The following is a 16,673-nucleotide window of genomic DNA, read 5'->3' on the forward strand; positions in this document are numbered from 1 at the left end:
ATTTGAGGTGTACAGAGGGGTGAGGGGTGTGCAGGGTAATATGTGGGGTGTACAGAGGGGGGGTGGGGTGTACAGGGTGATGTGTGAGGTGTAGAGGGGGGGGGGGTGGAGTGTGCAGGATTATATGTGAGGTGTATAGGGGGGGTGGGGTGTGCAGGGTGACCTATGGCATGTACAGTAATAGGGGCGTGGCTCACAGGGAGTGTGGCGTACGCTCATTGGAGGCCCAGAGCTTTCAAGGGTGGGCGTGTCAGGCTGTGTACCGTTGCCAGGCAGCGTTGCTACGCAGCTGCCCCACCCCCTGTCTCCACGTGGGACCGTCCATGTGTTCCTCGCTGGGTCTCGCGCGAGGATGACGTCACAGGCCTCCGTCCGGAGAGTGTGAGGAGCCCCGGGGTGGGCGGAACATGGAGCGCCCGGAGGAGGGGGGGAGGCCGTACAGCTCTAAGGAGGTGACCCGACTGCAGGAGGAGCAAAACAAGGTAACCCTGGGGGAGGCGGGGCGCACAGCACGTGACAGGAGAGCCCGAGTGACAACACCGGAGGACTACAAGTCCCAGCACACAGTGCCCGGAATAGTGCTGACCCCACTACACAATGCCCAGAGTACCACAAATCCCAGCATGCAACACTCTGAGTACTGCTACTCCCAGCATGTAAAGTCCAGAGTCCTTCGCCCCCCCCCCCCCATATACACAGAGAGTCCTTCGCCCCCCCCCCCATATACACAGAGAGTCCTTCACCCCCCCCCCCATATACACAGAGAGTCCTTCACCCCCCCCCATACACAGAGAGTCCTTCACCCCCCCCCCATACACAGAGAGTCCTTCGCCCCCCCCCCCATATACACAGAGAGTCCTTCACCCCCCCCCCATACACAGAGAGTCCTTCGCCCCCCCCCCATATACACAGAGAGTCCTTCGCCCCCCCCCATATACACAGAGAGTCCTTCGCCCCCCCCCATATACACAGAGAGTCCTTCGCCCCCCCCCATATACACAGAGAGTCCTTCGCCCCCCCCCATATACACAGGGAGTCCTTCACCCCCCCATATACACAGAGAGTCCTTCGCCCCCCCCCCATATACACAGAGAGTCCTTCGCCCCCCCCCATATACACAGAGAGTCCTTCACCCCCCCCCCATATACACAGGGAGTCCTTCACCCCCCCATATACACAGAGAGTCCTTCGCCCCCCCCCCATATACACAGAGAGTCCTTCGCCCCCCCCCCATATACACAGAGAGTCCTTCGCCCCCCCCATATACACAGAGAGTCCTTCACCCCCCCCCATATACACAGAGAGTCCTTCACCCCCCCCCATATACACAGAGAGTCCTTCACCCCCCCCCCATATACACAGAGAGTCCTTCACCCCCCCCCATATACACAGAGAGTCCTTCACCCCCCCCCCATATACACAGAGAGTCCTTCACCCCCCCCCCCCCATACACAGAGAGTCCTTCACCCCCCCCCATATACACAGAGAGTCCTTCACCCCCCCCCCCCCATACACAGAGAGTCCTTCGCCCCCCCCCCCCCATATACACAGAGAGTCCTTCGCCCCCCCCCATATACACAGAGAGTCCTTCACCCCCCCCCCATACACAGAGAGTCCTTCACCCCCCCCCCCCCCATACACAGAGAGTCCTTCGCCCCCCCCCCATATACACAGAGAGTCCTTCGCCCCCCCCCCATATACACAGAGAGTCCTTCGCCCCCCCCCATATACACAGAGAGTCCTTCACCCCCCCCCCATATACACAGGGAGTCCTTCACCCCCCCATATACACAGAGAGTCCTTCGCCCCCCCCCCATATACACAGAGAGTCCTTCGCCCCCCCCATATACACAGAGAGTCCTTCACCCCCCCCCCATATACACAGAGAGTCCTTCACCCCCCCCCCATATACACAGAGAGTCCTTCACCCCCCCCCCCATACACAGAGAGTCCTTCACCCCCCCCCCCCCCCATACACAGAGAGTCCTTCGCCCCCCCCCCCCCCATATACACAGAGAGTCCTTCGCCCCCCCCCATATACACAGAGAGTCCTTCGCCCCCCCCCCATATACACAGAGAGTCCTTCACCCCCCCCCCCCATACACAGAGAGTCCTTCGCCCCCCCCCCCATATACACAGAGAGTCCTTCGCCCCCCCCCCCATATACACAGAGAGTCCTTCGCCCCCCCCCATATACACAGAGAGTCCTTCACCCCCCCCCCCCATATACACAGGGAGTCCTTCACCCCCCCATATACACAGAGAGTCCTTCGCCCCCCCCCCCATATACACAGAGAGTCCTTCGCCCCCCCCATATACACAGAGAGTCCTTCGCCCCCCCCCCATATACACAGAGAGTCCTTCGCCCCCCCCCCATATACACAGAGAGTCCTTCACCCCCCCCCATATACACAGAGAGTCCTTCACCCCCCCCCCCCATATACACAGAGAGTCCTTCACCCCCCCCATATACACAGAGAGTCCTTCGCCCCCCCCCATATACACAGAGAGTCCTTCACCCCCCCCCCCCATATACACAGAGAGTCCTTCACCCCCCCCCCCACCATATACACAGAGTCCTTCACCCCCACCATATACACAGAGTCCTGTACCCCCCCCCATATACACAGAGTCCTGTACCCCCCCCCCCCATATACACAGAGTCCTGCACCCCCCCCCATATACACAGAGTCCTGCACCCCCCCCCCATATACACAGAGTCCTTCGCCCCCCCCCATATACACAGAGAGTCCTTCGCCCCCCCCCCCATATACACAGAGAGTCCTTCGCCCCCCCCCATATACACAGAGAGTCCTTCGCCCCCCCCCCATATACACAGAGAGTCCTTCACCCCCCCCATATACACAGAGAGTCCTTCGCCCCCCCCCATATACACAGAGAGTCCTTCACCCCCCCCCCCATATACACAGAGAGTCCTTCACCCCCCCCCCCATATACACAGAGTCCTTCACCCCCACCATATACACAGAGTCCTGTACCCCCCCCATATACACAGAGTCCTGCACCCCCCCCCCCATATACACAGAGTCCTGCACCCCCCCCCCCATATACACAGAGTCCTGCACCCCCCCCCATATACACAGAGTCCTGCACCCCCCCCCCCATATACACAGAGTCCTGTACCCCCCCATATACACAGAGTCCTGTACCCCCCCATATACACAGAGTCCTGTACCCCCCCATATACACAGAGTCCTGTACCCCCCCATATACACAGAGTCCTGTACCCCCCCATATACACAGAGTCCTGTACCCCCCCATATACACAGAGTCCTGTACCCCACCCCCACAGAGGATTGCTATTTCTGGCATGCAATGCACAATGTATCACCATAGCTGGAGTATTTCTCTTCCCAGCACAGACAGATTACTGCTATGTCCAATACTCTGAGTACCGCTATTCCCAGCATGCAGTGTCCCCAATCCCAGTACCCGGAGTACTGCTGTTTCCAGCATGCAATGCTCCGAGTCCTGTATTCCTAATACATAGAGGATCGCCATTCCCAGCATGCAATGCTCCGAGTCCTGCCATTTCCAATATCTAGAGTGCCGCTATTCTCAGTACATAATACCCGGAGTACCGCTATTCCCAGTACATAATACCCGGAGTACCGCTATTCTCAGTACATAATACCCGGAGTACCGCTATTCTCAGTACATAATACCCGGAGTGCCGCTATTCTCAGTACATAATACCCGGAGTGCCGCTATTCTCAGTACATAATACCCGGAGTGCCGCTATTCCCAGCATGCCATGCCCAGAGTACCGCAATTCCCTGTACCTAGAATTAATGCACCAGTTGGTCAGTCATGTGGGGGTGCTCTGTCTGTTTTCAGGGACCCACAAGCAGTCCAACCCACATGGCTGGGAGCAACACCTGTGCTAGTTCATCCCCACCGACAAGAATCCACCCAACACCTCTACACCCCATATGGGAGGGGGATGGGATGGTATAGTACAGGTGTGTGAAGGAGGACTCTCTCCTACTCCATCCAATATTTAAAAAAAAAAAAAAAAGTTTTAACTTCAATACATTGTAACAAAATCCCTCCAATGATGTGTTCATTTGTTACATTGTATCTTTTCTAACCTCGGCTTTATCTGTTTTTTTTTACATTGTATCTCTCCTGGCCTCTGGTATGTTACATTGTATCTCTCCTGGCCTCTTGTAGGTTACATTGTATCTCTCCTGGCCTCTTGTAGGTTACATTGTATCTCTCCTGGCCTCTGGTATGTTACATTGTATCTCTCCTGCTCTCTGGTGTGTTACATTGTATCTCTCCTGCTCTCTGGTGTGTTACATTGTATCTCTCCTGCTCTCTGGTGTGTTACATTGTATCTCTCCTGCTCTCTGGTGTGTTACATTGTATCTCTCCTGGTCTCTGGTGTGTTACATTGTATCTCTCCTGCTCTCTGGTGTGTTACATTGTATCTCTCCTGCTCTCTGGTGTGTTACATTGTATCTCTCCTGCTCTCTGGTGTGTTACATTGTATCTCTCCTGGCCTCTGGTAGGTTTACATTGTATCTCTCCTGGTCTCTGGTATGTTACATTGTATCTCTCCTGCTCTCTGGTGTGTTACATTGTATCTCTCCTGGTCTCTGGTGTGTTACATTGTATCTCTCCTGGCCTCTGCTGTGTTACATTGTATCTCTCCTGGTCTCTGCTGTGTTACATTGTATCTCTCCTGGTCTCTGGTATGTTACATTGTATCTCTCCTGCTCTCTGGTGTGTTACATTGTATCTCTCCTGCTCTCTGGTGTGTTACATTGTATCTCTCCTGCTCTCTGGTGTGTTACATTGTATCTCTCCTGGTCTCTGGTATGTTACATTGTATCTCTCCTGGTCTCTGGTGTGTTACATTGTATCTCTCCTGCTCTCTGGTGTGTTACATTGTATCTCTCCTGCTCTCTGGTGTGTTACATTGTATCTCTCCTGGCCTCTGGTAGGTTTACATTGTATCTCTCCTGCTCTCTGGTGTGTTACATTGTATCTCTCCTGGTCTCTGGTGTGTTACATTGTATCTCTCCTGCTCTCTGGTGTGTTACATTGTATCTCCTAGTACCTCCTGCTCTCTGGTGTGTTACATTGTATCTCTCCTGCTCTCTGGTGTGTTACATTGTATCTCTCCTGCTCTCTGGTGTGTTACATTGTATCTCTCCTGCTCTCTGGTGTGTTACATTGTATCTCCTAGTACCTCCTGCTCTCTGGTGTGTTACATTGTATCTCTCCTGGTCTCTGGTGTGTTACATTGTATCTCTCCTGCTCTCTGGTGTGTTACATTGTATCTCTCCTGCTCTCTGGTGTGTTACATTGTATCTCTCCTGCTCTCTGGTGTGTTACATTGTATCTCTCCTGCTCTCTGGTGTGTTACATTGTATCTCTCCTGCTCTCTGGTGTGTTACATTGTATCTCTCCTGCTCTCTGGTGTGTTACATTGTATCTCTCCTGGTCTCTGTTGTGTTACATTGTATCTCTCCTGCTCTCTGGTGTGTTACATTGTATCTCTCCTGCTCTCTGGTGTGTTACATTGTATCTCTCCTGCTCTCTGGTGTGTTACATTGTATCTCTCCTGCTCTCTGGTGTGTTACATTGTATCTCTCCTGCTCTCTGGTGTGTTACATTGTATCTCTCCTGGCCTCTTGTAGGTTACATTGTATCTCTCCTGGCCTCTTGTAGGTTACATTGTATCTCTCCTGCTCTCTGGTGTGTTACATTGTATCTCTCCTGGTCTCTGGTGTGTTACATTGTATCTCTCCTGCTCTCTGGTGTGTTACATTGTATCTCCTAGTACCTCCTGCTCTCTGGTGTGTTACATTGTATCTCTCCTGCTCTCTGGTGTGTTACATTGTATCTCTCCTGCTCTCTGGTGTGTTACATTGTATCTCTCCTGCTCTCTGGTGTGTTACATTGTATCTCTCTGGTGTGTTACATTGTATCTCTCCTGGCCTCTTGTAGGTTACATTGTATCTCTCCTGCTCTCTGGTGTGTTACATTGTATCTCTCCTGCTCTCTGGTGTGTTACATTGTATCTCTCCTGCTCTCTGGTGTGTTACATTGTATCTCTCCTGGTCTCTGTTGTGTTACATTGTATCTCTCCTGCTCTCTGGTGTGTTACATTGTATCTCTCCTGCTCTCTGGTGTGTTACATTGTATCTCTCCTGCTCTCTGGTGTGTTACATTGTATCTCTCCTGCTCTCTGGTGTGTTACATTGTATCTCTCCTGGCCTCTTGTAGGTTACATTGTATCTCTCCTGGCCTCTTGTAGGTTACATTGTATCTCTCCTGCTCTCTGGTGTGTTACATTGTATCTCTCCTGCTCTCTGGTGTGTTACATTGTATCTCTCCTGCTCTCTGGTGTGTTACATTGTATCTCTCCTGCTCTCTGGTGTGTTACATTGTATCTCTCCTGCTCTCTGGTGTGTTACATTGTATCTCTCCTGCTCTCTGGTGTGTTACATTGTATCTCTCCTGCTCTCTGGTGTGTTACATTGTATCTCTCCTGCTCTCTGGTGTGTTACATTGTATCTCTCCTGCTCTCTGGTGTGTTACATTGTATCTCTCCTGGCCTCTGGTAGGTTTACATTGTATCTCTCCTGGTCTCTGGTATGTTACATTGTATCTCTCCTGCTCTCTGGTGTGTTACATTGTATCTCTCCTGGTCTCTGGTGTGTTACATTGTATCTCTCCTGGCCTCTGCTGTGTTACATTGTATCTCTCCTGGTCTCTGCTGTGTTACATTGTATCTCTCCTGGTCTCTGGTATGTTACATTGTATCTCTCCTGCTCTCTGGTGTGTTACATTGTATCTCTCCTGCTCTCTGGTGTGTTACATTGTATCTCTCCTGCTCTCTGGTGTGTTACATTGTATCTCTCCTGGTCTCTGGTATGTTACATTGTATCTCTCCTGGTCTCTGGTGTGTTACATTGTATCTCTCCTGGTCTCTGGTGTGTTACATTGTATCTCTCCTGCTCTCTGGTGTGTTACATTGTATCTCTCCTGGCCTCTGGTAGGTTTACATTGTATCTCTCCTGCTCTCTGGTGTGTTACATTGTATCTCTCCTGGTCTCTGGTGTGTTACATTGTATCTCTCCTGCTCTCTGGTGTGTTACATTGTATCTCCTAGTACCTCCTGCTCTCTGGTGTGTTACATTGTATCTCTCCTGCTCTCTGGTGTGTTACATTGTATCTCTCCTGCTCTCTGGTGTGTTACATTGTATCTCTCCTGCTCTCTGGTGTGTTACATTGTATCTCCTAGTACCTCCTGCTCTCTGGTGTGTTACATTGTATCTCTCCTGGTCTCTGGTGTGTTACATTGTATCTCTCCTGCTCTCTGGTGTGTTACATTGTATCTCTCCTGCTCTCTGGTGTGTTACATTGTATCTCTCCTGCTCTCTGGTGTGTTACATTGTATCTCTCCTGCTCTCTGGTGTGTTACATTGTATCTCTCCTGCTCTCTGGTATGTTACATTGTATCTCTCCTGCTCTCTGGTGTGTTACATTGTATCTCTCTGGTGTGTTACATTGTATCTCTCTGGTGTGTTACATTGTATCTCTCCTGCTCTCTGGTGTGTTACATTGTATCTCTCCTGCTCTCTGGTGTGTTACATTGTATCTCTCCTGCTCTCTGGTGTGTTACATTGTATCTCTCCTGCTCTCTGGTGTGTTACATTGTATCTCTCCTGCTCTCTGGTGTGTTACATTGTATCTCCTAGTACCTCCTGCTCTCTGGTGTGTTACATTGTATCTCTCCTGGTCTCTGGTGTGTTACATTGTATCTCTCCTGTGTTACATTGTATCTCTCCTGCTCTCTGGTGTGTTACATTGTATCTCTCCTGCTCTCTGGTGTGTTACATTGTATCTCTCCTGCTCTCTGGTGTGTTACATTGTATCTCTCCTGCTCTCTGGTGTGTTACATTGTATCTCTCCTGCTCTCTGGTGTGTTAAATTGTATCTCTCCTGCTCTCTGGTGTGTTACATTGTATCTCTCCTGGTCTCTGTTGTGTTACATTGTATCTCTCCTGGTCTCTGTTGTGTTACATTGTATCTCTCCTGGCCTCTTGTAGGTTACATTGTATCTCTCCTGGCCTCTTGTAGGTTACATTGTATCTCTCCTGCTCTCTGGTGTGTTACATTGTATCTCTCCTGCTCTCTGGTGTGTTACATTGTATCTCTCCTGCTCTCTGGTGTGTTACATTGTATCTCTCCTGCTCTCTGGTGTGTTACATTGTATCTCTCTGGTGTGTTACATTGTATCTCTCCTGGCCTCTTGTAGGTTACATTGTATCTCTCCTGCTCTCTGGTGTGTTACATTGTATCTCTCCTGCTCTCTGGTGTGTTACATTGTATCTCTCCTGCTCTCTGGTGTGTTACATTGTATCTCTCCTGCTCTCTGGTGTGTTACATTGTATCTCTCCTGCTCTCTGGTGTGTTACATTGTATCTCTCCTGCTCTCTGGTGTGTTACATTGTATCTCTCCTGCTCTCTGGTGTGTTACATTGTATCTCTCCTGCTCTCTGGTGTGTTACATTGTATCTCTCCTGGCCTCTTGTAGGTTACATTGTATCTCTCCTGGCCTCTTGTAGGTTACATTGTATCTCTCCTGCTCTCTGGTGTGTTACATTGTATCTCTCCTGCTCTCTGGTATGTTACATTGTATCTCTCCTGCTCTCTGGTGTGTTACATTGTATCTCTCTGGTGTGTTACATTGTATCTCTCCTGCTCTCTGGTGTGTTACATTGTATCTCTCCTGCTCTCTGGTGTGTTACATTGTATCTCTCCTGCTCTCTGGTGTGTTACATTGTATCTCTCCTGCTCTCTGGTGTGTTACATTGTATCTCTCCTGCTCTCTGGTGTGTTACATTGTATCTCTCCTGCTCTCTGGTGTGTTACATTGTATCTCTCCTGCTCTCTGGTGTGTTACATTGTATCTCTCCTGCTCTCTGGTGTGTTACATTGTATCTCTCTGGTGTGTTACATTGTATCTCTCCGGTGTGTTACATTGTATCTCTCCTGCTCTCTGGTGTGTTACATTGTATCTCTCCTGCTCTCTGGTGTGTTACATTGTATCTCTCCTGCTCTCTGGTGTGTTACATTGTATCTCTCTGGTGTGTTACATTGTATCTCTCTGGTGTGTTACATTGTATCTCTCTGGTGTGTTACATTGTATCTCTCCGGTGTGTTACATTGTATCTCTCCTGCTCTCTGGTGTGTTACATTGTATCTCTCCTGCTCTCTGTTGTGTTACATTGTATCTCTGGTATGTTGCATTGTATCTCTCTGCTGTGTTACATTGTATCTCTCTGGTATGTTGGACTGTCAGGTGATCTCCCAGCACAGCTTTCATTTCCCTGTGCTGAGGGGAAGGCGGATGTTTTGATAATGATTTGCGGAGGCTTCCTCTTTGCGTCGCACATGGCGGCTGTTTGTTGGAGGACTCTCTATCACCATGAGGAAGACAGAACTGGTCTGAGCGGCCCCCGGGGGCCATCAATAATCTCACTCTCTGTGTAATCGCTGCGGCTGAGCAGATTTGCAACAAGTAGGCTAATCGCTTCAAGAATACCTGGATCAGATTAGAGGAGGGGGGAGGGGTCCCGGCTGCTGGGAGCGATCAATTCAGGGCGGCCAAATCTGAAACTCCGCCCATCGGTCTCACCTCTCTGTGACATCACAGTGATGTCTGTTATAGATCAAGTGATGTCATTCTAAATAAGCGCTGAACTCCGGGTATAATAATGTTCTATTCCTCACTGGCCATAAAGGATAGAAAGCCACTCTGTGTGCACTGAATGTCTTTGAAAACTCAGATATTACCTTGTAAATGTAGCAGTGACATCATCACTGTGCAGAGAGCAGAGCTGTGGGAGGGGCCCAGCAGGCTCCACCTACTGCAGGAAACTGCAGGAGGGGATGGAAACAAGACCAGTCACCCTGCACAAGGAGATAGAGCAGAACTAAGGGAGGGGCCTAGGAAACCCCACCCACCACAGGCTGCCTCCAGAAAACTACAGGAGGGGGCGGAGACAAGACCTGTTGCTCTGCACAAGGAGAGAGAGCAGAACTAAGGGAGGGGCCTAGGAGACCCCACCCACTACAGCAGTGATGGTGAACCTTGGCACCCCAGATATTTTGGAACTACATTTCCCATGATGCTCATGCACTCTGCAGTGTAGTTGAGCATCATGGGAAATGTAGTTCCAAAACATCTGGGGTGCCAAAGTTCACCATCACTGCATTACAGGCTGCCTGACGAAAACTACAGGAGGGGGCGGAGACAAGACCTGTCCCCCTGCACAAGGAGAGAGAGAGCAGAGTTGTGGGAGGGACCAAGCACGCTCCACCCACCACAGGCTGCCTGCAGAAAACTACAGGAGGGGGCGGAGACAACACCAGTCACTCTGCACAAGGAGAGAGGGCAGAGTTGTGGGAGGGACCAAGCACGCTCCACCCACCACAGGCTGCCTGCAGAAAACTACAGGAGGGGGCAGAGACAATACCAGTCCTAATGCACAAGGACAGAGAGAGCAGAGTTGTTGGAGGGACCAAGCAGGCTCCACCCACTAAAGGCTGCCTGCGGAAAACTACAGGAGGAGGCGGAGACAAGACCTGTCACTCTGCACAGGAGAGAGAGCAGATTTGTGGGAGGGACCAAGCAGGCTCCACCCACCACAGGCTGCCTGCAGAAAACTGCATTAGGGGGGCGGAGACAAGACCTGTCACTCTGGCAAGGAGAGAGAGAAGAGTTGTAGGAGGGACCAAGCAGGCTCCACCCACCACAGGCTGCCTGCAGAAAACTACAGGATGGGGCGGAGACAAGACCAGTCACTCTGCACAAGGAGAGAGAACAGCAGTGAGCGGTCTTTATTGCAGGAAGTCTCACACTGGATTACTGCACAGATCTGGAAGAAATAGATAGAGGACACCGAGATTCTAGAAGAATCCACATGATTTATGGATTTACACAATATTTGCTGACCCCGGGAGTTCAGCTTTAACCTCTTGACCCCCATGTAACACAGACACATCCCATGGATGGCTGAGGTTTTTGTTTTGAAAGCTCACAGCACAGTGACTGAGCTGTCATAGACAGCTCTCAGTCACAAGTCATTATCAGGAGCTGACAGGACGGGCTTCTGATTATGTGACAGCCAGTCTCAGTGGCCACATGATTGGAAAGTCCGTCCTATTTACATCCTGGAATCCATCTGCCCTTAGCTTGGATATGCAGGCAGGAGGGTGCACTTAGCTGAGAAAACCCCTCCTGTAGACTCCTGGGATGTATGACATCATTGGCCTAGGTCAGAAACCAGGAAGTAACTGAAGAATTGTAAAAAAAAAAAATATATATATATATATATATATATACACACAATAATATCTAACCACTCGCCGACCGCATAGTTGGGGTTTTTCACACTGAACGCAGTTGGATGCGTTTTTGAACTGCACTCCAACTGTATAGACAGCCCAAAATCAAGGCAATCCTATGGGCACAGTTCACATTGTTGCAGTGCACTTAAAAAAAAAAAAAAAAAGTAGAGCATGTTGCATTTTTCTGCTCTGCAAATGCAAAGAATGCACTTCACACGCACCGCACCCCAAGAGAGCCAAGCCCAAAAATGTATAGAAACATGTACTGCATAACGCAATCAAGAGAGTGTCAACTGTGCTTCAAATCCATGTAAACATGGAGTCAGATGTGCAGTTTGTGGTGTGATTGGGCTCTCATACGGCGGCAGAGCGGCTCTCCTGCACCGGATCATGTAGCTAATACGTGACCCGACACTTCCAGGTAGGGGGCGCACCGGCTGTGCTGTGGTTATATAATCAGTGGCTGCCGGACAATGATTGGCTGCTGGCACCCCCAGATCAGCGAGGAGAGAGACAGGACAGAACCCCGCCTATGGAGGCAAATCCGGAAATAAAATCCATCAGCTCATAAAGTAAAAGCAACACACACACACACCACACGCACAGTACACACACAGTACACACATTACACACACACTACATACACACACATTACACACACATTACACACACATTACACACACATTACACACACAGTACACACAAACTACACACACTACACACTACACACACACACTACACACACACACTACAAACTACACACACTACACACACACTACACACAGTACACACACTATACACACACTACACACAGTACACACACTATACACACACTACACACAGTACACACACAGTACACACACAGTACACAGTACACACACTATACACACACACTACACACAGTACACAGTACACACACAGTACACACACAGTACACACAAACTACACACAAACTACACACACACTACACACAGTACACACACACACACTACACACATTACACACAGTACACACAGTACACACACACATTACACACAGTACACACACAGTACACACACAGTACACACACAGTACACACACAGTACACGTACACAGTACACGTACACACACAGTACACACACAGTACACACTACACACACATTACACACACGGTACACACACGGTACACACACATCACACACATTACACACAGTACACACACATCACACACATCACACTTATTACACACACATTACACACAGTACACACATTACACACATTACACACACACACACATTACACACACTACGCACAGTACACACTACGCACGGTACACACTACGCACGGTACACACTACGCACGGTACACACTACGCACAGTACACACTACGCACACACTACGCACACAGTACGCACACAGTACACACACAGTACACACACAGTACACACACATCACAAACATCACACACACCACACACAGTTCACACAATATACAGTACACACACCACACACACACAGTGCACAGTACACGTACACACACAGTGCACAGTACACATACACACACAGTACACACACACTACATAGTACACACACAGCACGCACAGTACACACACACAGAACACACTACAGACAGTACACACCACACACAGTACACACACTACAAACAGTACACACACAGTACACACACATCACAAACATCACACACAGTACACACACACACACACACACATCACAAACATCACACACAGTACACACACACACACATCACAAACATCACACACAGTACACACACACACACATCACAAACATCACACACAGTACACACAGTACACACACACACACATCACAAACATCACACACAGTACACACACACATCACAGACAGTACACACAATACACAGTACACACACACACACACACGTACACAGTGCACAGTACACATACACACACAGACACACACACTACATAGTACAGACACAGTACACACACACAAAGTTAACCCTCTGGTCACCCTAGATGTTAACCCCTTCCCAGCCAGTGTCATTGGTACAGCGACAGTGCATATTTTTAGCACTGATCACTGTATTGGTGTCACTGGTTCCTGCAGTGTCAGATTGCCGCGATACTATCACAGTCCCACTAGAAGTCGCTGATAGCCGCCATTACTAGCATAAAAAAAAAAATTCCAGTATATATTGCATAGTTTGTAGGCGCAATATAGTTCACGTAAATCAATATACGCTTTTGTTTTTTATTTACCAAAAATATGTAGCAGAAGACATATTGGCCTAAATTTATGAAGAAATATTTATTTTTATATGGAATATGTTTTATAACAGAAAGTAAAATTTTTTATTTGTTTTTTAAAATGTTCGACCTTTATTTTTCTTTTATAGCGCAAAAAATAAAAAAACACAGCGGTGATCAAATACAGCCAAAAAAAGAAGTACTCTTTGTGGGGAAAAAATGAAATTCATTTCCTCTGGGTACGGTGTCACATGATTGCGCAATTGTCAGTTAAATGAACGTGGTTCCATAAAGTAAAAAAATGGTCAGGATGGGGGGGGGGGGGGGGGGTACATTTTCTGGAGGACAAATGGTTACTCTCCCTTCCTATCTATTTGCTAGCAGCATAGGGGATTAGAAATAGTCAATGTTGATTGAGAGAGGGAAGTTGCACTTTCAGAACCTCTCACTGATGACATCATATTAGTTACTTTGTATTGTAGCGTTTCTTCCCACCACTTCCTGCTTAGAGGGGTTGTGAGAGTGAGCCGCGTGAGAGTGAGCCGCGTGAGAGTGAGCCGCGTGAGAGTGAGCCGCGTGAGAGTGAGCCGCGTGAGAGTGAGCCGCGTGAGAGTGAGCCGCGTGAGAGTGAGCCGCGTGAGAGTGAGCCGCGTGAGAGTGAGCCGCGTGAGAGTGAGCCGCGTGAGAGTGAGCCGCGTGAGAGTGAGCCGCGTGAGAGTGAGCCGCGTGAGAGTGAGCCGCGTGAGAGTGAGCCAGGCTTTCTCTGTGTTTCAATAGGTAGAGCAGTGAACAGATGTGACAGCTGGGGATTTGTACACCATTTTCTGTGAGCGTCCAGAGACCAAAAAACATACCTGACTTACGCCTCTTTCACACTTGTGCGCTCTGTAAGTCGCGCCACTTTGACGCAACTCGAAGCAATGCCTGTCATCTTGAGGTCTATGGACGCATCAAAGTCATGCAGGGACTACTTTTGAAGTCGCACAAATATGAACGCCACTTTATTTGAAATCATGCGGTATGACTTGTCATGCGACTTTGCAGTCTCAAGTCGCAGGACAAGTCGCACAAGTGTGTATTAACCACTTCAGCCCCACCGTACATTTACTGCGGCACTCAGCCGCTGCTGGGCAAAGCGATGTAGCACTACGTTGCTCGCTCAGGAGACTGGGGGGCGAGCACGCGCGCCCCCACTCGTTACCTGGGGAGCCAGCGTGTGTGACCGGCGGCTCCGATGGCAGCCGGCCACTCGCAATCTCCCGCAGCTGAGAGAGAAGGACAGACGGCTGATGTAAACACAGCCGCCTGTCATTCTCCCTGAAGTGATCACAGAGGCTATGTGATCCTGCTATGTAGGATCGCATGTCTCTGTGATTACTTCACAAGCCACGCCCCCCGACAGTTAGAATCACGCCCCTGGGGACACATTTAACCCCTTGATCGCCAGTACAGTTAAAGCGGTTGTAAACCTAGCTCACCTAGCATACTAGCTCATTATGAAATACTTACCTTAGAACGAAGCCCCGACACGGACCCCGGACACCGCTGTGGGAGCCGACATGATCCCTCGGCGTCTCTTCCGGGTTCGGCGGCTCCGGCGTTGTGATTGGCCAGAGCCGCTTAGCGTATACAATTGCGACACAAATCATATTGTGATTGAATGTTATTAAAAGTGACCTTTCCTTTTCAATCTGCAGCTGTTGCAATTTTCTGAAAATACAATATGGCCGCCTGGAGCTGTTCTGTACACAGAATGTATACTGACCACACCCCCAGAAACATCATTTCCTGCTTGTGTGATTGGCTCACCAATTTTCCCAGAAGTCTGCCTAAGATACAAGTCAGATTTCTGGCATCCCCTGCAACAAAAATGTCATTTTTGGTGAGATCCTCCCAATAGGAACACGTCTAAAGGGATGCAGGCCCAGCAGATTTCCTCATTAGAGCCCTGCAGCTGCCACGGCTGATAGATAATTATGAAACCACTCCCATTACACCCACTCAGCACAGAGGAACAAACAATGATTTCTTCAGAATAAAAAAAGGAAGGAATCTGCAACAAAGCTTGTTAAAATCCCTGCAATGTACAGAGATCACCCAGAGGGGAATGTTTATTTCTCAACAAAAGTGGAGTTACACTTTCAGTGGTTAATCCTCTGCATTGTGTAAAAAGGCTGCTTGATCCTGTATGCACAGATCCTCCTTTTCTTCCTCTGACCCCAAAACATGTCCAGATACAACAGAGCATTTGGAGTCAGGCTGCACATGCTCAGTTTTGTTTGAAATGCTAGAGAGTTTTTTTTTGGGATGAGTGCATGTGATCAGCACAGGGCCAATCAGCACTGTCCAGACAGAGGGTCTGAAGCCCTGCAGTCTCATAGGACAGCTCAGGGCAGTATGAAAACTCCTCCTGCAAGCTTCACCAGTAACTTATAAAAGTCACAAGACTGCTATATACTGCTGATGAGAAAAGGTATTCAGCAGTTTATATTTACTAAAATTATTGCATTTCCATGTTCTGTGTACTGTGTGAGAGCAGATATAATGAATGCAGGCTCCTGGGGAGATCAGATATAGTGAATGCAGGCTCCTGGGGAGACCAGGTATAGTGAATGCAGGCTCCTGGGGAGACCAGATATAGTGAATGCAGGCTCCTGGGGAGACCAGATATAGTGAATGCAGGCTCCTGGGGAGTGCAGATATAGTGAATGCAGGCTCCTGGGGAGACCAGATATAGTGAGTGCAGGCTCCTGGGGAGTGCAGATATAGTGAATGCAGGCTCCTGGGGAGACCAGATATAGTGACTGCAGGCTCCTGGGGAGACCAGATATAGTGAATGCGCAGGGTTCAGGGGTAAGTAACACTTTTAACTCAAGCATAACATGTTATAAAACTACTTTACTGACTCCCAGTTCTGATAACCGTCTACTGGTCTATAGTAATAAACAACAGACCCAAGAGATAATACACACTTACCCCGCCCAGGTCAAAGGAAGCACCATACAAAGTCCCAAAACATCAACAGGGAACTACACCGATCTACAATATGGCAACT

At 49.2% G+C, this 16,673-nt stretch overlaps 1 protein-coding gene across 1 annotated transcript in view; it reads left to right on the forward strand.

The window, feature by feature from the left end:
• Positions 1-330: 330 nt before the first annotated feature.
• URI1 (URI1 prefoldin like chaperone) overlaps positions 331-16,673 on the forward strand; it is a 177,145-nt gene continuing 160,802 nt past the window's right edge. The window contains exon 1 of the mRNA XM_082270827.1: positions 331-482. Within this exon, the coding sequence (XP_082126953.1) occupies positions 408-482 (75 nt within the window). The 5' untranslated portion in view covers positions 331-407. The remainder of the gene's footprint in view (positions 483-16,673) is intronic.

The sequence above is a fragment of the Pelophylax lessonae genome (genome assembly GCF_965119305.1).
Source record: "Pelophylax lessonae genome assembly, chromosome: 10".
Lineage (NCBI taxonomy): Eukaryota > Metazoa > Chordata > Amphibia > Anura > Ranidae > Pelophylax > Pelophylax lessonae.